The following is a 22,935-nucleotide window of genomic DNA, read 5'->3' as shown; positions in this document are numbered from 1 at the left end:
GAGAGAGGTAGGAGGAGGCAGGAGAGAGGTAGGGGGAAGCAGGAGAGGTAGGGGTGGCAGGAGAGAGGTAGGAGGAGGCAGGAGAGAGGTAGGGGGAGGCAGGAGAGAGGTAGGGGGGGGCAGGAGAGAGGTAGGGGAGGCAGGAGAGAGGTAGGGGAGGCAGGACAGAGATAGAATGAGGCAGGAGAGGTAGGGGGAGGCAGGAGAGAGGTAGAATGAGGCAGGAGAGAGGTAGGGGGAGACAGGAGAAAGGTAGGGGGAGGCAGGAGAGAGGTAGGAGGAGGCAGGAGAGGTAGGGGAGGCAGGAGAGAGGTAGGGGGAGGCAGGAGAGAGGTAGGGAGAGGCAGGAGAGAGGTAGAATGAGGCAGGAGATGTAGGGGAGGCAGGAGAGAGGTAAAATGAGGCAGGAGAGGTAGGGGGGAGGCAGGAGAGAGGTAGGGGAGCAGGAGAGAGGTAGGGGGAGGCAGGAGAGAGGTAGGGGGCAGGAGAGAGGTAGGGGGGCAGGAGAGAGGTAGGGGAGGCAGGAGAGAGGTAGAATGAGGCAGGAGAGGTAGGGGAGGCAGGAGAGGGGTAGAATGAGGCAGGAGAGAGGTAGGGGGAGGCAGGAGAGAGGTAGGGGGAGGCAGGAGAGAGGTAGGGGGAGGCAGGAGAGAGGTAGGAGAGGTAGGGGAGGCAGGAGAGAGGTAGGGGGAGGCAGGAGAGAGATAGAATGAGGCAGGAGAGGTAGGGGAGGCAGGAGAGAGGTAGAATGAGGCAGGAGAGGTAGGGGGAGGCAGGAGAGAGGTAGGGGGAGGCAGGGGAGAGGTAGGGGGAGGCAGGAGATCGGTAGAATGAGGCAGGAGAGAGGAAGGGGGAGGCAGGAGAGGTAGGGGGAGGCAGGAGAGAGGTAGAATGAGGCAGGAGAGAGGTAGGGGGAGGCAGGAGAGAGGTAGGAGGAGGCAGGAGAGAGGTAGGGGAAAGCAGGAGAGGTAGGGGTGGCAGGAGAGAGGTAGGAGGAGGCAGGAGAGAGGTAGGGGGAGGCAGGAGAGAGGTAGGGGGAGGGCAGGAGAGAGGTAGGAGGAGGCAGGAGAGAGGTAGAATGAGGCAGGAGAGAGGTAGAATGAGGCAGGAGAGGTAGGGGAGGCAGGAGAGAGGTAGAATGAGGCAGGAGAGAGGTAGGGGGAGGCAGGAGAAAGGTATGGGAGGCAGGAGAGAGGTAGGAGGAGGCAGGAGAGGTAGGGGGAGGCAGGAGAGAGGTAGGGGGAGGCAGGAGAGAGGTAGGAGGAGGCAGGAGAGAGGTAGGGGGAGGCAGGAGAGAGGTAGGAGGAGGCAGGAGAGAGGTAGGAGGAGGCAGGAGAGAGGTAGGGGGAGGCAGGAGAGAGGTAGGAGGAGGCAGGAGAGAGGTAGGGGGAGGCAGGAGAGAGGTAGGGAGGAGGCAGGAGAGAGGTAGGGGGAGGCAGGAGAGAGGTAGGGGGAGGCAGGAGAGAGGTAGAATGAGGCAGGAGAGGTAGGGGAGGCAGGAGAGAGGTAGAATGAGGCAGGAGAGGTAGGGGGAGGCAGGAGAGAGGTAGGGGGAGGCAGGAGAGAGGTAGGAGGAGGCAGGAGAGAGGTAGGGGGAGGCAGGAGAGAGGTAGGGGGGGCAGGAGAGAGGTAGGGGGAGGCAGGAGAGAGGTAGGGGAGGCAGGACAGAGATAGAATGAGGCAGGAGAGGTAGGGGGAGGCAGGAGAGAGGTAGAATGAGGCAGGAGAGAGGTAGGGGGAGACAGGAGAAAAGTAGGGGGAGGCAGGAGAGAGGTAGGAGGAGGCAGGAGAGGTAGGGGAGGCAGGAGAGAGGTAGGGGGAGGCAGGAGAGAGGTAGGGAGAGGCAGGAGAGAGGTAGAATGAGGCAGGAGATGTAGGGGAGGCAGGAGAGAGGTAAAATGAGGCAGGAGAGGTAGGGGGAGGCAGGAGAGAGGTAGGGGAGCAGGAGAGAGGTAGGGGGAGGCAGGAGAGAGGTAGGGGGCAGGAGAGAGGTAGGGGGGCAGGAGAGAGGTAGGGGAGGCAGGAGAGAGGTAGAATGAGGCAGGAGAGGTAGGGGAGGCAGGAGAGGGGTAGAATGAGGCAGGAGAGAGGTAGGGGGAGGCAGGAGAGAGGTAGGGGGAGGCAGGAGAGAGGTAGGGGGAGGCAGGAGAGAGGTAGGAGAGGTAGGGGAGGCAGGAGAGAGGTAGTGGGAGGCAGGAGAGAGATAGAATGAGGCAGGAGAGGTAGGGGAGGCAGGAGAGAGGTAGAATGAGGCAGGAGAGGTAGGGGGGAGGCAGGAGAGAGGTAGGGGGAGGCAGGGGAGAGGTAGGAGATAGGTAGAATGAGGCAGGAGAGAGGAAGGGGGAGGCAGGAGAGGTAGGGGAGGCAGGAGAGAGGTAGAATGAGGCAGGAGAGGTAGGGGAGGCAGGAGAGAGGTAGGAGGAGGCAGGAGAGAGGTAGGGGAAAGCAGGAGAGGTAGGGGTGGCAGGAGAGAGGTAGGAGGAGGCAGGAGAGAGGTAGGGGGGAGGCAGGAGAGAGGTAGGAGGAGGCAGGAGAGAGGTAGGAGGAGGCAGGAGAGAGGTAGGAGGAGGCAGGAGAGGTAGGGGGAGGCAGGAGAGAGGTAGGAGGAGGCAGGAGAGAGGTAGGAGGAGGCAGGAGAGAGGTAGGGGAGGCAGGAGAGAGGTAGAATGAGGCAGGAGAGGTAGGGGGGAGGCAAGAGAGAGGTAGAATGAGGCAGGAGAGAGGTAGGGGGAGGCAGGAGAAAGGTATGGGAGGCAGGAGAGAGGTAGGAGGAGGTAGGAGAGGTAGGAGAGAGGTAGGGGAGGCAGGAGAGAGGTAGGAGGAGGCAGGAGAGAGGTAGGGGGAGGCAGGAGAGAGGTAGGAGGAGGCAGGAGAGAGGTAGGGGGAGGCAGGAGAGAGGTAGGGGGAGGCAGGAGAGAGGTAGGAGGAGGCAGGAGAGAGGTAGGAGGAGGCAGGAGAGAGGTAGGGGGGAGGCAGGAGAGAGGTAGGAGGAGGCAGGAGAGAGGTAGGGGAAAGCAGGAGAGGTAGGGGTGGCAGGAGAGAGGTAGGGGGAGGCAGGAGAGAGGTAGGAGGAGGCAGGAGCGAGGTAGGGGAGGGCAGGAGAGAGGTAGGAGGAGGCAGGAGAGAGGTAGGAGGAGGCAGGAGAGAGGTAGGGGGGAAGCAGGAGAGGTAGGGGGTGGCAGGAGAGAGGTAGGAGGAGGCAGGAGAGAGGTAGGGGGAGGCAGGAGAGAGGTAGGAGGAGGCAGGAGCGAGGTAGGGGGAGGCAGGAGAGAGGTAGGGGGAGGCAGGAGAGAGGTAGGAGGAGGCAGGAGAGGTAGGGGAGGCAGGAGAGAGGTAGGGGAGGCAGGAGAGAGGTAGAATGAGGCAGGAGAGGTAGAATGAGGCAGGAGAGAGGTAGGGGGAGGCAGGAGAGAGGTAGGGGGAGGCAGGAGAGAGGTAGGAGGAGGCAGGAGAGAGGTAGGGAGAGGCAGGAGAGAGGTAGGAGGAGGCAGGAGAGAGGTAGGGGGAGGCAGGAGAGAGGTAGGAGGAGGCAGGAGAGAGGTAGGGAGAGGCAGGAGAGAGGTAGGGGGAGGCAGGAGAGAGGTAGGGGGAGGCAGGAGAGAGGTAGGGGGGAGGCAGGAGAGAGGTAGGGGGAGGCAGGAGAGAGGTAGGAGGAGGCAGGAGAGAGGTAGGGGGAGGCAGGAGAGAGGTAGGGGAGGCAGGACAGAGGTAGGAGGAGGCAGGAGAGAGGTAGGAGGAGGCAGGAGAGAGGTAGGGAGAGGCAGGAGAGAGGTAGGAGGAGGCAGGAGAGAGGTAGGGGGAGGCAGGAGAGAGGTAGGAGGAGGCAGGAGAGAGGTAGGAGGAGGCAGGAGAGAGGTAGGAGGAGGCAGGAGAGAGGTAGGGGGAGGCAGGAGAGAGGTAGGAGGAGGCAGGAGAGGTAGGGGGAGGCAGGAGAGAGGTAGGAGGATGCAGGAGAGAGGTAGGGGAGGCAGGAGAGAGGTAGAATGAGGCAGGAGAGTTAGGGGGAGGCAGGAGAGAGGTAGAATGAGGCAAGAGAGAGGTAGGGGGAGGCAGGAGAAAGGTAGGGGGGAGGCAGGAGAGAGGTAGGAGGAGGCAGGAGAGGTAGGGGAGGCAGGAGAGAGGTAGGGGGAGGCAGGAGAGAGGTAGGAGGAGGCAGGAGAGAGGTAGGGGGAGGCAGGAGAGAGGTAGGGGGAGGCAGGAGAGAGGTAGGAGGAGGCAGGAGAGAGGTAGGAGGAGGCAGGAGAGAGGTAGGGGGAGGCAGGAGAGAGGTAGGAGGAGGTAGGGGGAGGCAGGAGAGAGGTAGGAGGAGGCAGGAGAGAGGTAGGAGGAGAAGGGTGTTCAGGATAGGGGGTTAGTGAGGGGACAGGGTGGGTAGCCGACCCTGGCTCCTTTAGGGGTCACGTCATGATTATCCATCACAGTGAGGGAGTGCCTGTCCCCGTCTGTCCGCCCCCAATAACCCAATCCTTTTAATTTGCCTATTCTAGATTAGACTGCCTTAAGAGACCTCCCTCTCCTGAGAGCCCCTGCCATTGTTCTAACATTCAGCTTCCAACACACACACACACACACACACACACACACACACACACACACACACACACACACACACACACACACACACACACACACACACACACACACACACACACACACACACACAGCCCCCCTGTCCCCCATCCCAAGGTGTGGATTGTTTAAACTTGCCCTGGCCCAGAGGTTGGCTACTGTAGACACATGAACCGACAAACAGCCAGGAGATAAACAGACATCTACCCAAAGTCTGCCTCTACTGTGTGTGTGTGTGTGTGTGTGTGTGTGTGTGTGTGTGTGTGTGTGTGTGTACGTACAGTACAGTACAGTACAGTACAGTACAGTACAGTACAGTACAGTACAGAATAGTCCCAGTACAGCTCAGGTAACAGAAGCTTCCATCCACATAAAATGTTCCTCACCGCAGGCTATTTGCTGTGTAATTAATGTTGTGTAATTTGTTTATTATTAATGTTGTGTAATTTGTTGTGTAATTACCTCAGAGGATGCCCCTAGAACAACTATAGACTCTAGTCTCTCTGTCTACCTGTCTCTGGAACTGCCTGGTCTTTCCACAGGGCTGAGACTACCTGGTCTTTCCACAGGGCTGAGACTACCTGGTCTCTCCACAGGGCTGAGACTACCTGGTTTAAACACAGGGCTGAGACTACCTGGTCTCTCCACAGGGCTGAGACTACCTGGTTTAAACACAGGGCTGAGACTACCTGGTCTCTCCACAGGGCTGAGACTACCTGGTCTATCCACAGGGCTGAGACTACCTGGTTTATCCACAGGGCTGAGACTACCTGGTCTATCCACAGGGCTGAGACTACCTGGTCTATCCACAGGGCTGGGACTACCTGGTCTATCCACAGGGCTGGGACTACCTGGTCTATCCACAGGGCTGAGACTACCTGGTCTATCCACAGGGCTGGGACTACCTGGTCTATCCACAGGGCTGAGACTACCTGGTCTATCCACAGGGCTGAGACTACCTAGTCTATCCACAGGGCTGAGACTACCTAGTCTATCCACAGGGCTGAGACTACCTGGTCTATCCACAGGGCTGGGACTACCTGGTCTATCCACAGGGCTGAGACTACCTGGTCTAAACACAGGGCTGGGACTACCTGGTCTATCCACAGGGCTGAGAGTACCTGGTTTATCCACAGGGCTGGGACTACCTGGTCTAAACACAGGGCTGGGACTACCTGGTCTAAACACAGGGCTGGGACTACCTAGTCTAAACACAGGGCTGAGACTACCTGGTTTATCCACAGGGCTGGGACTACCTGGTCTATCCACAGGGCTGGAACTACCTGGTTTATCCACAGAGCTGGGACTACCTGGTCTATCCACAGGGCTGGAACTACCTGGTCTATCCACAGGGCTGAGACTACCTGGTCTATCCACAGGGCTGGGACTACCTGGTCTATCCACAGGGCTGAGACTACCTAGTCTATCCACAGGGCTGAGACTACCTGGTCTATCCATAGGGCTGGGACTACCTGGTCTATCCACAGGGCTGAGACTACCTGGTCTAAACACAGGGCTGGGACTACCTGGTCTAAACACAGGGCTGGGACTACCTAGTCTAAACACAGGGCTGAGACTACCTGGTTTATCCACAGGGCTGGGACTACCTGGTCTAAACACAGGGCTGGGACTACCTAGTCTAAACACAGGGCTGAGACTACCTGGTTTATCCACAGGGCTGGGACTACCTGGTCTAAACACAGGGCTGGGACTACCTAGTCTAAACACAGGGCTGGACTACCTGGTTTATCCACAGAGCTGGGACTACCTGGTCTATCCACAGGGCTGGAACTACCTGGTTTATCCACAGGGCTGGAACTACCTGACTACATGAGAGCTAGCTAAATTCATCCTGAGAAAACATGTAAATGGACTATGTTTAAACTCCTTCTCACTAGGGGTAGAGCGATATGAATAATCCACCAGGTTAGATTGACTGACAGTCTGTCCCAAGTAGTGCACTAAATAGGGAATAGGGTGCCATAGGGAGCTGGTCTAAAGTAGTGCACTAAATGGGGAATAGTGTGTTATTGAGTCATTGTGAGGAAGAGGACTGAGAGAACCTGTAATACTTTAATATTGATGCAGTCAAGAAGACCTTAAATATTTTAAACCTCATATCATTCAAGGCAAATGTACCCCCCTTGCTGAAGCCAAAGTTCAACCTCTGTGATAGGAGAGAATATGAGAGAGAATGTCGAGTCATGACAAATGTCCAAAATATATTCAAATTAACTAAAGTAAGAAACCTACATTTATTCTAGAAATGTGTCTCTCCAAAGCTTTGGACAAGCATATGGTATAGAGCAGTGGTTCCTGAAATGATTATAGTCCCGTACCACTTCAAAACATTCAACCTCCAGCTGTACCCAGCTGTACCCCCTCTAGCACCAGGGTCAGCGCACTCTACAATGTTGTTTTTTGCCATCATTGGAAGCCTGTCACACACACACACACTATACGATACATTTATTAAACATAAGAATGAGGGTGAGTTTTTGTCACAACCCGGCTCGTAGGAAGTGACAAAGAGCTCTTACAGGACCAGGGCACAATTAATAATAATCAATCATTTTGCTCTTTAACCATCTTACATATAAAACCTTATTTGTTCATCAGAAATTGGTGAGTAACTCACCACAGGTTAATGAGAAGGGTGTGCTTGAAAAGATGCTCATAACTCTACAATGTTGGGTTGTATTGGAGAGAGTCTCAGTCTTAAATCATTTCCCACACACAGTCTGTGCCTGTATTTAGTTTTCATGCTAGTGAGGGTCGAGAATCCACTCTCACATAGAGACGTGGTTGCAAAGGTCATCAGTGTGTTAACAGCGTGATTTGCCAAGGCAGGATACTCTGAGCGCAGCCCAATCCAGAAATCTGGCAGTGGCTTCTGATTAAATTCAATTTCCACAGAACCGCTTGTTGCAATTTTGATGAGGCTCACTTGTTCAGATATTGGTAAGTGGACTGGAGGCAGGGCATGAAAGGGATAACGAATCCAGTTGATTGTGTCCTCCGTTTCGGGAAAGTACCTGCATAATTGTGCACCCAACTCACTCAGGTGCTTTGCTATAACACGTTTGACTTTGTCCGTAAGCTTGAGTTCATTTGCACACAACAAATCATAGAATGATGACTAGATCTGTGTGTTGTCCTTGTTAATGCAGACAGAGAAGCGCTCCAACTTCTTAATCATAGCCTCAATTTTGTCCCACACATTGAATATAGTTGCGGAGAGTCCCTGTAATCCTAGATTCAGATCATTCAGGAGAGATAAAACATCACCCAGATAGGCCAGTCATGTGAGAAACTCATCATCATGCAAGCGGTCAAACAAGTACTTTTGCACATAACACACTGTGGCTGAGGAAAGGCACTACTCCCAATATATATTTGCGCCTCTTCGATGGTCCAACGTCCCTGTCTGTTGTTCGGTGCTTTCCCAGGTAAGGGGGCAGTAGCCTTCAGCTGCATCAGATTCACAACTGTCAGTGTCCATGCTAGCTGGGCTAACAACACATGTAGAATTACTGATGCTAGCATTGGATGCGCTCGTGGAAGCAGAACAACGTGTGTCGTTGACAGGTGCAGGTGTAGTACTGCTGGTAGTAGCAGGTGTAGTACTGCTGGTAGTAGTAGGTGTAGTACTGCTGGTAGTAGCAGGTGTAGTACTGCTGGTCGTAGCAGGTGTAGTACTGCTGGTAGTAGTAGGTGTAGTACTGCTGGTTGTAGCAGGTGTAGTACTGCTGGTAGTAGTAGGTGTAGTACTGCTGGTAGTAGCAGGTGTAGTACTGCTGGTAGTAGTAGGTGTAGTACTGCTGGTAGTAGCAGGTGTAGTACTGCTGGTCGTAGCAGGTGTAGTACTGCTGGTAGTAGTAGGTGTAGTACTGCTGGTTGTAGCAGGTGTAGTACTGCTGGTAGTAGTAGGTGTAGTACTGCTGGTAGTAGTAGGTGTAGTACTGCTGGTAGTAGCAGGTGTAGTACTGCTGGTCGTAGCAGGTGTAGTACTGCTGGTCGTAGCAGGTGTAGTACTGCTGGTCGTAGCAGGTGTAGTACTGCTGGTAGTAGTAGGTGTAGTACTGCTGGTAGTAGCAGGTGTAGTACTGCTGGTCGTAGCAGGTGTAGTACTGCTGGTAGTAGTAGGTGTAGTACTGCTGGTAGTAGTAGGTGTAGTACTGCTGGTAGTAGTAGGTGTAGTACTGCTGGTAGTAGTAGGTGTAGTACTGCTGGTCGTAGCAGGTGTAGTACTGCTGGTAGTAGTAGGTGTAGTACTGCTGGTAGTAATAGGTGTAGTACTGCTGGTAGTATCAGGTGTAGTACTGCTGGTAGTAGCGGGTGTAGTACTGCTGGTAGTAGCAGGTGTAGTACTGCTGGTAGTAGTAGGTGTAGTAGTAGTACTGCAGTACCAGCAGTACTGCTGGTAGTAGCAGTACTACCACTAGAGCTGGTATGTGTCTCTATGGACTTGGGCCTTACTTTTTTTAACCATTTATCCATTTTCGAGCAAACGGAATGAGCAGCAGCTACATTTGGCTACTGTACATACGGACCGTTAGTGGAATTCCCACGTGAGAGACTAACGGTTAATGTGATTGGATGTTATTATTTGACTAGGCTACCTGTATTTGACATTGTGTTGTTATTTCGCTGAAAACTAGATGGTTTAATTAGATTTTTGACAGTGAAACGAGGCTACTCAGTCAAGAATAAAAACTCACCCAAATGTATAGCCCCGTTGGAAAAAATAAATGTACTGTTTGAAAATGTGAAGAATACCTGGCCTAGAGAACATGCCTCCATTTTCCACATCTCAATGTGTAGGCTTAACTATCTACTGTTACACAGAGATGTGAACTGAGACAGGTGAGATACCTTCAGCCATTTCTCTCCGTTCCCTTTAAGATGGATGTTGGTTGGTGTTGTTGTGTGAGGAGGGTTTGGGTGGTGACTCCTTCCTCCTCTCTCTGCCTTGCTATCGAACGGACTAATTCAACTATTAATCTCCCATCGTTAACCTCGGACGACCCTCCTCCCTCCTATACTCCCCCTCTCCTCCCTGACGATGCCATGACATTGCTGCTCTGACACATGAAAGGCTTCCTCTCTCTCTCTCTCCATCACTCTCTCTCTGTTGCTTCACTCCCACAAGCACCCCACCTCCCTCTCCATCCCTCTCTTCCCCTGTCTCTGTGGTCCTGGCTGGGATGTCCCCTGTCTCTGTGGTCCTGGCTGGGTTGGTCCCCTGTCTCTGATGTCCTGGCTGGGATGGTCCCCTGTCTCTGATGTCCTGGCTGGGATGGTCCCCTGTCTCTGTTGTCCTGGCTGGGATGGTCCCCTGTCTCTGTTGTCCTGGCTGGGTTGGTCCCCTGTCTCTGTTGTCCTGGCTGGGATGGTCCCCTGTCTCTGTGGTCCTGGCTGGGATGGTCCCCTGTTTCTGTTGTCCTGGCTGGGATGGTCCCCTGTCTCTGTTGTCCTGGCTGGGATGGTCCCCTGTCTCTGTTGGCTGGGATGGTCTCCTGTCTCTGTTGTCCTGGCTGGGATGGTCCCCTGTCTCTGTTGTCCTGGCTGGGATGGTCCCCTGTCTCTGTGGTCCTGGCTGGGATGTTCCCCTGTCTCTGATGTCCTGGCTGGGATGGTCCCCTGTCTCTGTTGTCCTGGCTGGGATGGGTCCCTGTCTCTGTTGTCCTGGCTGGGTTGGTCCCCTGTCTCTGTTGTCCTGGCTGGGTTGGTCCCCTGTCTCTGTTGTCTTGGCTGGGTTGGTCCCCTGTCTCTGTGGTCCTGGCTGGGATGGTCCCCTGTCTCTGTGGTCCTGGCTGGGAAGGTCCCCTGTCTCTGTGGTCCTGGCTGGGATGGTCCCCTGTCTCTGTTGTCCTGGCTGGGTTGGTCCCCTGTCTCTGTGGTCCTGGCTGGGATGGTCCCCTGTCTCTGTGGTCCTGGCTGGGAAGGTCCCCTGTCTCTGTGGTCCTGGCTGGGATGGTCCCCTGTCTCTGTGGTCCTGGCTGGGAAGGTCCCCTGTCTCTGTGGTCCTGGCTGGGATGGTCCCCTGTCTCTGTTGTCCTGGCTGGGTTGGTCCCCTGTCTCTGTGGTCCTGGCTGGGATGGTCCCCTGTCTCTGTGGTCCTGGCTGGGAAGGTCCCCTGTCTCTGTGGTCCTGGCTGGGATGGTCCCCTGTCTCTGTTGTCCTGGCTGGGATGGTCCCCTGTCTCTGTTGTCCTGGCTGGGATGGTCCCCTGTCTCTGTTGTCCTGGCTGGGATGGTCCCCTGTCTCTGTTGTCCTGGCTGGGATGGTCCCCTGTCTCTGTTGTCCTGGATGGGATGGTCCCCTGTCTCTGTTGTCCTGGCTGGGATGGTCCCCTGTCTCTGTGGTCCTGGCTGGGATAGTCCCCTGTCTCTGTTGTCCTGGCTGGGATGTTCCCCTATCTCTGATGTCCTGGCTGGGATGGTCCCCTGTCTCTGTTGTCCTGGCTGGGATGGTCCCCTGTCTCTGTTGTCCTGGCTGGGTTGGTCCCCTGTCTCCGATGTCCTGGCTGGGTTGGTCCCCTGTCTCTGTGGTCCTGGCTGGGATGGTCCCCTGTCTCTGTTGTCCTGGCTGGGTTGGTCCCCTGTCTCTGTTGTCCTGGCTGGGTTGGTCCCCTGTCTCTGTTGTCCTGGCTGGGTTGGTCCCCTGTCTCTGTGGTCCTGGCTGGGATGGTCCCCTGTCTCTGTGGTCCTGGCTGGGATGGGCCCCTGTCTCTGTGGTCCTGGCTGGGATGGTACCCTGTCTCTGTTGTCCTGGCTGGGATGGTCTCCTGTCTCTGTTGTCCTGGCTGGGATGGTCCCCTGTCTCTGTGGTCCTGGCTGGGATGGTCCCCTGTCTCTGTTGTCCTGGCTGGGTTGGTCCCCTGTCTCTGATGTCCTGGCTGGGTTGGTCCCCTGTCTCTGTGGTCCTGGCTGGGATGGTCCCCTGTCTCTGTTGTCCTGGCTGGGTTGGTCCCCTGTCTCTGTTGTCCTGGCTGGGTTGGTCCCCTGTCTCTGTTGTCCTGGCTGGGTTGATCCCCTGTCTCTGTGGTCCTGGCTGGGATGGTCCCCTGTCTCTGTGGTCCTGGCTGGGATGGTCCCCTGTCTCTGTGGTCCTAGCTGGGATGGTCCCCTGTCTCTGTTGTCCTGGCTGGGATGGTCCCCTGTCTCTGTTGTCCTGGCTGGGATGGTCCCCTGTCTCTGTGGTCCTGGCTGGGATGGTCCCCTGTCTCTGTGGTCCTGGCTGGGATGGTCCCCTGTCTCTGTTGTCCTGGCTGGGTTGGTCCCCTGTCTCTGTGGTCCTGGCTGGGATGGTCCCCTGTCTCTGTGGTCCTGGCTGGGATGGTCCCCTGTGTCTGTGGTCCTGGCTGGGATGGTCCCCTGTGTCTGTGGTCCTGGCTGGGATGGTCTAGGGGACCACAGCTGTGGACTACCAGTATCAGGTTGCTCTCCATGCTGGATGTGGTTACTTTTAATTAAAATGAATCAATTTCCATCCCAGTCAATTTTCGCTGGGTGACCATATGGACACTTCAAAAAAACACAATCCAATTTCCATCCATCCAGCCGCCCACCCACTCCACTCCCTTATTCTCGATCCTTCTGTTCCCCTGCACTCATGTCTGGACAAACAATGGCTAATGGGTTTACAGATTTCTACCCCAGATCTTAACTTCACGTCAGTTTACAGGCTACTACTACTGAGCCTTCAAGAAAACCCCTTTAACACGTCAGTTTACAGACTACTACTACTGAGCCTTCAAGAAAACCCCTTTAACACGTCAGTTTACAGACTACTACTACTGAGCCTTCAAGAAAACCCCTTTAACACGTCAGTTTACAGACTACTACTACTGAGCCTTCAAGAAAACCCCTTTAACACGTCAGTTTACAGACTACTACTACTGAGCCTTCAAGAAAACCCCTTTAACACGTCAGTTTACAGACTACTACTACTGAGCCTTCAAGAAAACCCCTTTAACACGTCAGTTTACAGACTACTACTACTGAGCCTTCAAGAAAACCCCTTTAACACGTCAGTTTACAGACTACTACTACTGAGCCTTCAAGAAAACCCCTTTAACACGTCAGTTTACAGACTACTACTACTGAGCCTTCAAGAAAACCCCTTTAACACGTCAGTTTACAGACTACTATTACTGAGCCTTCAAGAAAACCCCTTTAACACGTCAGTTTACAGACTACTACTACTGAGCCTTCAAGAAAACCCCTTTAACACGTCAGTTTACAGACTACTACTACTGAGCCTTCAAGAAAACCCCTTTAACACGTCAGTTTACAGACTACTATTACTGAGCCTTCAAGAAAACCCCTTTAACTTCTTGGGGCTATGTGGGACGCTAGCGTGCCACCCGTGGTGCACCCTATCAACAGCAGGTGCATTTCAAGAGCGGCAAATTTGAAACCAAATAAATGTCAAAATTCAAATTTTTCAAACATACAACTATCTTACACCCTTTGAAAGATAAACATCTCCTTAATCTAACCACGTTGTCCGATTTCAAAAAGGTTTTACGGCGAAAGCATAAAGTTAGATTATGTTAGGAGAGTACATTGACAATAGCTGTGTGTAATGTTTTGTCAATTCAAAGACAGGGTCACCAAAAGCATAAAACCAGCTAAAATGATGCACTAACCTTTTACAATCTCCATCAGATGACACTCCTAGGACATTATGTTAGACAATGCATGCATTTTTAGTTCTATCAAGTTCATATTTATATCCAAAAACAGCGTTTTACTATGGCATTGATGTTGAGGAAATCGTTTCCCTCCAATAACCGGCAGTCAAGTCAGCACCACAAATTAAATAATTAAAATTAGAAAACATTGGTAAAATATTATATTGTCATTTAAAGAATTATAGATTTACATCTCTTGAACGCAATCAACTTGCCAGATTTAAAAATAACCTTACTGGGAAATCACACTTTGCAATAATCTGAGCACTGCGCCCAGAAAAATATGCTTTGCTATACAGACAAACGGCCATGTTGGAGAGATCTAAAATCGAAAATACTATGTAAATAATCCATTACCTTTGATTCTCTTCATCAGATGTCACTTCCCGGATTTCCCAGGTCCATAACGAATGTAGTTTTGTTCAAAAAAGCTCATCATTTATATCCAAAAAGATCTGTGTTGTTAGCACATGATCTAAGCCAGCCGGACTTCTCGTCATGAACGAGGGGAAAAAATATATTTACGTTCGTTCAAACATGTCAAACGTTGTATAGCATAAATCATTAGGGCCTTTTTTAACCAGAACATGAATAATATTCAAGGTGGACGAATGCATTCTCTTTTAAAACGTTTTGGAACGAGGGTACCCAACATGACCTCGCACGCCAGAGTCTAATCGGCCATCACCGTTCCAAGGCTCTTGTTCGGTCAGATCTCATAGTAGAAGATTCAAAACACTTTGTAAAGGCTGGTGACATCTAGTGGAAGCAATAGGAAGTGCCAAAACATTAATCAGCCCCTGTGTGTTTCAATGGCATAGGCTTAAAGGTAATTCAACACATCAGGTATCCACTTCCTGTCAGAAAATGTCTCAGGGTTTTGCCTGCCAAATGAGTTCTGTTATACTCACAGACACAGACAGATTAAATCGGGTACGTTTTTTTATCCAGCCGTGAAAATACTGCCCCCTAGCCCCAACAGGTTAACAGAGAAAAGATCAATGTTCTCTTTCTCAACCTTTCTCTTTCTGAGGCGTTTGGTGTTGAACTGCTTCTATTAGCTATGCATATACTATTTATTTACCATTCAGCTTTTTTTTTTGAAGGACTAAGGAGTCTTCTTGAAACAGCAGGCTAGGAGAGTGACTTGGAAAAATAATTGTAACCATTTACATGAAGTCAACTTGTACATTTTAGCAGAGATCCTACTCGTATCCACAGCGACTAATAATCATAGTAAAACATATTTTACATCCCAGAGTGATGCCTTATGACACATATATTTTACCAGTCTGTTTATGCCATCATGCCACTCTTTGTCACTCCTTTCCATGTTTGGCATGGCAGGGACTTGACATGATAGCACAAACTGATCTGGGACCAGGCTAGTACAATAACAGGCATGGCAGGGACTTGACATGATAGCACAAACTGATCTGGGACCAGGCTAGTACAATAACAGGCATGGCAGGGACTTGACATGATAGCACTAACTGATCTGGGACCAGGCTAGTACAATAACAGGCATGGCAGGGACTTGACATGATAGCACTAACTGATCTGGGACCAGGCTAGTACAATAACAGGCATGGCAGGGACTTGACATGATAGCACAAACTGATCTGGGACCAGGCTAGTACAATAACAGGCGGGCAGGGACTTGACATGATAGCACAAACTGATCTGGGACCAGGCTAGTACAATAACAGGCATGGCAGGGACTTGACATGATAGCACAAACTGATCTGGGACCAGGCTAGTACAATAACAGGCATGGCAGGGACTTGACATGATAGCACAAACTGATCTGGGACCAGGCTAGTACAATAACAGGCATGGCAGGGACTTGACATGATAGCACAAACTGATCTGGGACCAGGCTAGTACAATAACAGGCATGGCAGGGACTTGACATGATAGCACAAACTGATCTGGGACCAGGCTAGTACAATAACAGGCATGGCAGGGACTTGACATGATAGCACTAACTGATCTGGGACCAGGCTAGTACAATAACAGGCGGGCAGGGACTTGACATGATAGCACAAACTGATCTGGGACCAGGCTAGTACAATAACAGGCGGGCAGGGACTTGACATGATAGCACAAACTGATCTGGGACCAGGCTAGTACAATAACAGGCGGGAGCACTAAGAGAAGCTCAGTGGTCTTGACTGTCATGAAAGGGACACTACAGATGTCTCAAGATTAAAACGAAAGTAAAAATAAAAAGTACCAAAGGTTTCCCATCGACGCCCATGAAATAAAGAGATGAACCATTATATTTAAGGGATAATGTAAAGACATGGTGGGTTTTGTTCCGTGTGACTTTGAGTATGACCTTGTTGGTGAAGGAGCGGTGGTCTACTGTGTTCTATAGAGACGGGTTGATTACAGTGTGTTCCCTAGGGATCAACGGGGTGTCTGAGGTCACCACTCAGGATTGATTACCCTGGCCGTCTGTACAGGACGGGGTTAAATGCTCACATGAGACGAATGATGTCACAACGCCTCATACGGCCCCTAGATTCTGGAACACTGGGGTGGGAGGGATTCTATTGGTCTACTCCCAATAATGGATCTTACAAAACAGGTGGAACGGTCTGGGTACTAAAAGGGCTGGAAATCCCAGAAAACGCACTGAATTGAAAAGCAACATGCATTTGAAAACAGGAAACAACAATTCCCTTTTATTTCCTTTTTAAAATTATTTTTACTTCTCTCTCCCAATGTGAAAAGGAACTTTATCTTGTCTCATCTGTCTCCAACAACAAACGACAATTTGGTGCAGGCAGCTATGAATCTACATCATCGTTATGCAAAATGTCTCAGATGTAAATGTAGGTTCCTTATATCACTATGTAAAGAAGCAGCCTGAGGTCTGACAGGCTGGGATAGATATCTGTCTCGTGTAGCTGGCTGTTTTGACTATGACCCAGACAACTGTCTCCTGCTGTCCTTAACTACCAGCCCATTGTAGAGAGAGGCTCAGTGACTGTCCTTAACTACCAGCCCATTGTAGAGAGAGGCTCAGTGACTGTCCTTAACTACCAGCCCATTGTAGAGAGAGGCTCAGTGACTGTCCTAAACTACCAGTCCATTGTAGAGAGAGGCTCAGTGACTGTCCTTAACTACCAGCCCATTGTAGAGAGAGGCTCAGTGACTGTCCTTAACTACCAGCCCATTGTAGAGAGGCTCAGTGACTGTCCTTAACTACCAGCCCATTGTAGAGAGAGACGCAGTGACTGTCTGTAACTACCAGCCCATTGTAGAGAGGCTCAGTGACTGTCCTTAACTACCAGCCCATTGTAGAGAGAGGCTCAGTGACTGTCCTTAACTACCAGCCCATTGTAGAGAGGCTCAGTCACTGTCCTTAACTACCAGCCCATTGTAGAGAGAGGCTCAGTGACTGTCTGTAACTACCAGCCCATTGTAGAAAGAGACGCAGTGACTGTCCTTAACTACCAGCCCATTGTAGAGAGAGACGCAGTGACTGTCCTTAACTACCAGCCCATTGTAGAGAGAGACGCAGTGACTGTCCTTAACTACCAGCCCATTGTAGAGAGAGACGCAGTGACTGTCCTTAACTACCAGCCCATTGTAGAGAGAGACGCAGTGACTGTCTGATCAGAAGAAAAGGTTTCCAGTTGGTCACGACACAGAGACTGTCTTTGTGTGAGAATTAAAAGGCTCCACTGGGTCGTTTTACCTGGTAATGATCTGATTACTGGAGTTTGTTAGGCAGCAGAACAGAGGGGACCAGCTTTAGAAGAGGTCTGTCTGTCTGTCTGTCTGTCTGTCTGTCTGTCTGTCTGTCTGTCTGTCTGTCTGTCTGTCTGTCTGTCTGTCTGTCTGTCTGTCTGTCGAGAGAAGAGCAGAGGACCACATAGCTAGATAGAAGCTACCACATCAGATAGGCTAATTAACAGGAAAATAATATTCCAGTCAATTGTTTATCTTTGTTTCTGTTCTGACTAACGCAGGGCTGAGTTTAATTTATTTACCACTCAAACATGACATAACCACTTCTCCTATATGTTGGAGGATCAGAGGTGAAAAAAGGGGGGCTGAAATGACTCATCTCTACATTATTGTGGAGGAAATGGAAGCCTTGGCGTACAGCACGCAGTCAGGATTCTGGAGAACAATAGTAGAGAATACAACACGTTCCCGAAGGTCAGTAATACACTGACACGTGTTCAGATCTGAAGCTAACGGTCACACGGCGAGTGGCAGGGAAGGTTGAAACGTGAGATAGAAAATGACTGTGTGATCTAATTGAATTACAGTGACCCTGTGACAGCGCTGTAGTTGAGGTCATGTGCTGAATTAATTTTGGTCCTTGACCCCCTCCTCTTCTGTAGGGCAGGGCATCTCTCCACACTCGACAACCCCGGGGGGGGGGGGCACACAGACCCACAGGGGCCCCAGAATCTAGCGACAGCGACACATCTCGAAGAGAGCACTTCTCCAGACCCCAATCTTCATTAAGATGGACAGCAAGGCACTGAGGTCACACACACAGACAGACAGACAGACAGACAGACAGACAGACAGACAGACAGACAGACAGACAGACAGACAGACAGACAGACAGACAGACAGACAGACAGACAGACAGACAGAGACACACACACACACACACACACACACACACACACACTACCCATGTACTGTTTCTAGAATATTCTACAGGACACCAGGAGACTGAGTGCATTTAGAAAGCAGCTGAGTATGGTGCTAACAGAATCCACCTAGGAGTCCAAGTGGACTGGACCAGTACAGTTTTTCCTTCCTGCGTCTCTTCACACACAGAAGATCTCCGCTAAACAGAATCACATGGTTTTATCCGTCTCTGTGACCACCGATGACTTCAGAACAAAGTTAACTACAAATTCAAACTTGACAATGTCTTTGCAATTGATACAAACAAACAATTTATAAAAAGGTGCTTCAAATGAGATGACTGCATTAAAATATAAAACAGTAGGCTATATACCTATTTAAATCATATTGAAAACATTTAATGTTCAATCAATTGAGTTCAATTTTGTTACTTGTATGCTACTGTCTGTAATTTCTCTCAATATATTTCATGACTTGTAGCCTAACGTGCGCAATGATTTGCCAAATCGTAGGTGGTAATATTTCTCTAGGATCTGATCCGTCGTCAGTATTGTGAAATAATTATAAATGTTAAAGTCAGATTTAAATGGAGACAACTGATCTGAGACCAGCGCTGCGTTTCTTTCCGATCCTATCAGTGTTGACAGGCTCCAACGATGCCCTTAGCGACCGTTCTCACTGCATGGTGTTTTGGGGAAAACACATGTTACATCTTGGGCCGTTGTAGGAAAGACGCATGATTAAAACACTCGTGAGACTAAGTTCCAGCTCCATTGGGAAAATGGGCCCTGGAGTGGTATGTACGGAGTTAAATTAAGCAGAAAATTGCACAGCATGAGCAGCGTCTCCTTAAGCAAACAAACAAACAAACAAGCTAGAGCGCAAATTAATATTCAGCAATCCGGTTTAATGTACTGTAATAGTGCACTTCTGTTAAGAGGCAGACTGACTGAACAAATGAAACGATAAACTACAAGTTGAACTCTATTTGGTCCCTCAATCGGTATAAAATCTAAAGAAACATACGACTTTGTTTATGTATTATAATATATGCCATTTAGTAAACGCTTTTATCCAAAACAACTTAAAGTACAGTGAGTGTGTTTTAGTAAGTGACTCCAACAGGAATCAAACCCACAAACTTAGTGTTATTAACACCATGCAACAGAGGCATGGCTGTATTCTGGCATGATCCTAGGGTATAGTTTAAAAACATGTTTTTTAGTCCTACATAAAGTACAGTACTTACTGTCAGCCTGAGAGGAGAGCACCAGGCAGCTGAGTAGCAGCAGGAGGGGTGGCACCGCCCCCCTGGGCAGGAGGGGAACTGCAGGGTGAATGTCAGGCACCATGATGGTCCAGGTTGGCACAGCGACTCCTCCTCCCTCCTCTCAACGAAGACACACACCTCACCTCACACACGATCAAAACACAGACACCTGGGAGGAGACAGAGAGAAGACAGGACGTTAGTGTTTTCATTTAAACACTTCATTTGATCTGATCTGAACTGATCTGATCTGACGGAAGTAAACAACAACAACTTCCGCAAAATGCTGGTACAAAAGCCAGACGGGAAAAAAGTGTAGCTTGGATCCATCAAAGACACAATCGGTAACAACACTATCCAGACTATATAAAACCAGATAGCTCAGCATTAGCACTTTCCTAAACGTTAGAAATGTGGCATAACAATCAACAGAGAATCCTGGGGAGACAAGAAAACTAACCCCTCCTTGATGGGCGATAGCTAACTCTCTAACCCCTCCTTGATGGGCGATAACTACCCCTCTAACCCCTCCTTGATGGGCGATAACTACCCCTCTAACCCCTCCTTGATGGGCGATAACTACCCCTCTAACCCCTCCTTGATGGGCGATAACTACCCCTCTAACCCCTCCTTGATGGGTGATAACCACCCCTCTAACCCCTCCTTGATGGGCGATAACCACCCCTCTAACCCCTCCTTGATGGGCGATAACTACCCCTCTAACCCCTCCTTGATGGACGATAACTACCCCTCTAACCCCTCCTTGATGGGTGATAACTACCCCTCTAACCCCTCCTTGATGGGCGATAACTACCCCTCTAACCCCTCCTTGATGGGTGATAACTACCCCTCTAACCCCTCCTTGATGGGTGATAACTACCCCTCTAACCCCTCCTTGATGGGCGATAACTACCCCTCTAACCCCTCCTTGATGGGCGATAACTACCCCTCTAACCCCTCCTTGATGGGCGATAACTACCCCTCTAACCCCTCCGTGATGGGCGATAGCTACCCCTCTAACCCCTCCTTGATGGGCGATAACTACCCCTCTAACCCCTCCTTGATGGGTGATAACTACCCCTCTAACCCCTCCTTGATGGGTGATAACTACCCCTCTAACCCCTCCTTGATGGGCGATAACTATCCCTCTAACCCCTCCTTGATGGGCGATAACTACCCCTCTAACCCCTCCTTGATGGGCGATAGCTACCCCTCTAACCCCTCCTTGATGGGCGATAACCACACCTCTAACCCCTCCTTGATGGGCGATAGCTACCCCTCTAACCCCTCCTTGATGGGCGATAACTACCCCTCTAACCCCTCCTTGATGGGCGATAACTACCCCTCTAACCCCTCCTTGATGGACGATAACTACCCTCTAACCTCTCCTTGATGGGCGATAACTACCCCTCTAACCCCTCCTTGATGGGTGATAACTACCCCTCTAACCCCTCCTTGATGGGCGATAACTACCCCTCTAACCCCTCCTTGATGGGCGATAGCTACCCCTCTAACCCCTCCTTGATGGGTGATAACCACCCCTCTAACCCCTCCTTGATGGGCGATAACTACCCCTCTAACCCCTCCTTGATGGGCGATAACTAACTCACTAACCCCTTGATGGGCGATAGCTACCCCTCTAACCCCTCCTTGATGGGCGATAACTACCCCTCTAACCCCTCCTTGATGGGCGATAACTACCCCTCTAACCCCTCCTTGATGGGTGATAGCTACCCCTCTAACCCCTCCTTGATGGGCGATAACCACCCCTCTAACCCCTCCTTGATGGGTGATAACCACACCTCTAACCCCTCCTTGATGGGCGATAACTACCCCTCTAACCCCTCCTTGATGGGCGATAACTAACTCACTAACCCCTTGATGGGCGATAACTACCCCTCTAACCCCTCCTTGATGGGCGATAACCACCCCTCTAACCCCTCCTTGATGGGCGATAACTACCCCTCTAACCCCTCCTTGATGGGCGATAACTACCCCTCTAACCCCTCCTTGATGGGCGATAGCTACCCCTCTAACCCCTCCTTGATGGGCGATAACTACCCCTCTAACCCCTCCTTGATGGGCGATAACTACCCCTCTAACCCCTCCTTGATGGGTGATAACTACCCCTCTAACCCCTCCTTGATGGGCGATAACTACCCCTCTAACCCCTCCTTGATGGGCGATAACTACCCCTCTAACCCCTCCTTGATGGGCGATAACTACCCCTCTAACCCCTCCTTGATGGACGATAACTACCCCTCTAAACCCTCCTTGATGGGCGATAGCTACCCCTCTAACCCCTCCTTGATGGGCGATAACTATCCCTCTAACCCCTCCTTGATGGGCGATAACTACCCCTCTAACCCCTCCTTGATGGGCGATAACTACCCCTCTAACCCCTCCTTGATGGGCGATAACTACCCCTCTAACCCCTCCTTGATGGGTGATAACTACCCCTCTAACCCCTCCTTGATGGGCGATAACTATCCCTCTAACCCCTCCTTGATGGGCGATTGCTAACCCACTAACCCCTTGATGGGCGATAGCTGGGGACAGACTAGTACACAGTGACTCCCTGGGGACAGACTAGTACACACCGCCCCCTTAATGTTCCATATTAACAAATGAAAATGTCAGATGGGCTCAAATCAAACACACTGCAAGAGCATGTCTGCATACACAGCTTCTGTAGGGACCTTGGGGAAACAGACAGTTAGTTAACTCATACCTTCTCTAGGGACCTGGGGGAAACAGACAGTTCAGGGAACAGAACATAAAAACTAAAAATAACAACATTGTCAAGGAACAGAATCAGAACCGGGAACAAAAGTGATCAATACTGTTCCGGAATAGAACTGTTATTTTAAAAGCATAGGAACCAATTGATAACGTTATTTTACATTCTGGGCATTTTTTTACAGTCCCACAAAAAACACAAAGCTTATTTTCAAAGCCCTCACTCTGTCACTCAGAAACAAATTCCAGCATCTGCCTGCCAGCTGGAAATCTTTGCCAGTGTGTATGCGTGTGTAGGCTACCTGTCCCTCCCCCTCCAAAGGCTACTGTAGCCCCTCCCCCTCCAAAGCCTAGGCTACTGTAGCCCCTCCCCCTCTGAAGCTTATGCTACTGTAGCCCCTCCCCCTCCAAAGCATAGGCTACTGTAGCCTCTCCCCCTCTGAAGCCTATGCTACTGTAGCCCCTCCACCTCCATTATGGCACATCCATAATGTCCAGTCCTTATTATACCTTGTATTTTAATGTGATTACAAATGCTGATATGCACAATAAAGAGCTGTCAAATGAACAAAATAATAAATGTATAGCCTTTCTGTACAGCACTTTGAGATATCAGCTGATGGAAGAAGGGCTATATAAATACATTTGATTTGATTTGATTTAGGCTACTGTAGCCCCTCCCCCTCCGAAGCCTATGCTACTGTAGCCCCTCCCCCCCGAAGCCTAGGCTACTGTAGCCCCTCCCCCTCCAAAGGCTACTGTAGCACCTCCCCCTCCGAAGAATAGGCTACTGTAGCCCCTCCCCATCCGAAGCCTAGGCTACTGTAGCTCCTCCCCCTCCGAAGAATAGGCTACTGTAGCCCCTCCCTCCAAAGCCGAGGCTACTGTAGCCCCTCCCCCTCTGAAGAATAGGCTACTGTAGCCCCTCCCCCTCCGAAGCCGAGGCTACTGTAGCCCATCCCCTCCGAAGCCTAGGCTACTGTAACACCTCCCCATCCATAGCCGAGGTTACTGTAGCCCCTCCCCTCCGA

At 50.9% G+C, this 22,935-nt stretch overlaps 1 protein-coding gene across 15 annotated transcripts in view; it reads right to left on the bottom strand.

The window, feature by feature from the left end:
• The window catches only part of LOC106569653 (receptor-type tyrosine-protein phosphatase F), a 469,500-nt gene that overhangs the window by 280,047 nt on the left and 166,518 nt on the right, over nt 1-22,935 (bottom strand). For all 15 annotated transcript variants that reach the window (XM_045694461.1, XM_045694460.1, XM_045694463.1 and 12 more), the window contains one exon: nt 19,146-19,335. In XM_045694461.1, coding sequence (XP_045550417.1) covers nt 19,146-19,248 — 103 coding nt within the window. In that variant the 5' untranslated portion in view covers nt 19,249-19,335. The remainder of the gene's footprint in view (nt 1-19,145; nt 19,336-22,935) is intronic.

Source organism: Salmo salar, chromosome ssa14 (genome assembly GCF_905237065.1).
Source record: "Salmo salar chromosome ssa14, Ssal_v3.1, whole genome shotgun sequence".
Classification (NCBI taxonomy): domain Eukaryota; kingdom Metazoa; phylum Chordata; class Actinopteri; order Salmoniformes; family Salmonidae; genus Salmo; species Salmo salar.
Note: the sequence above shows the minus strand (reverse complement) of the source record. Positions and strands in the feature narration are given on the sequence as shown.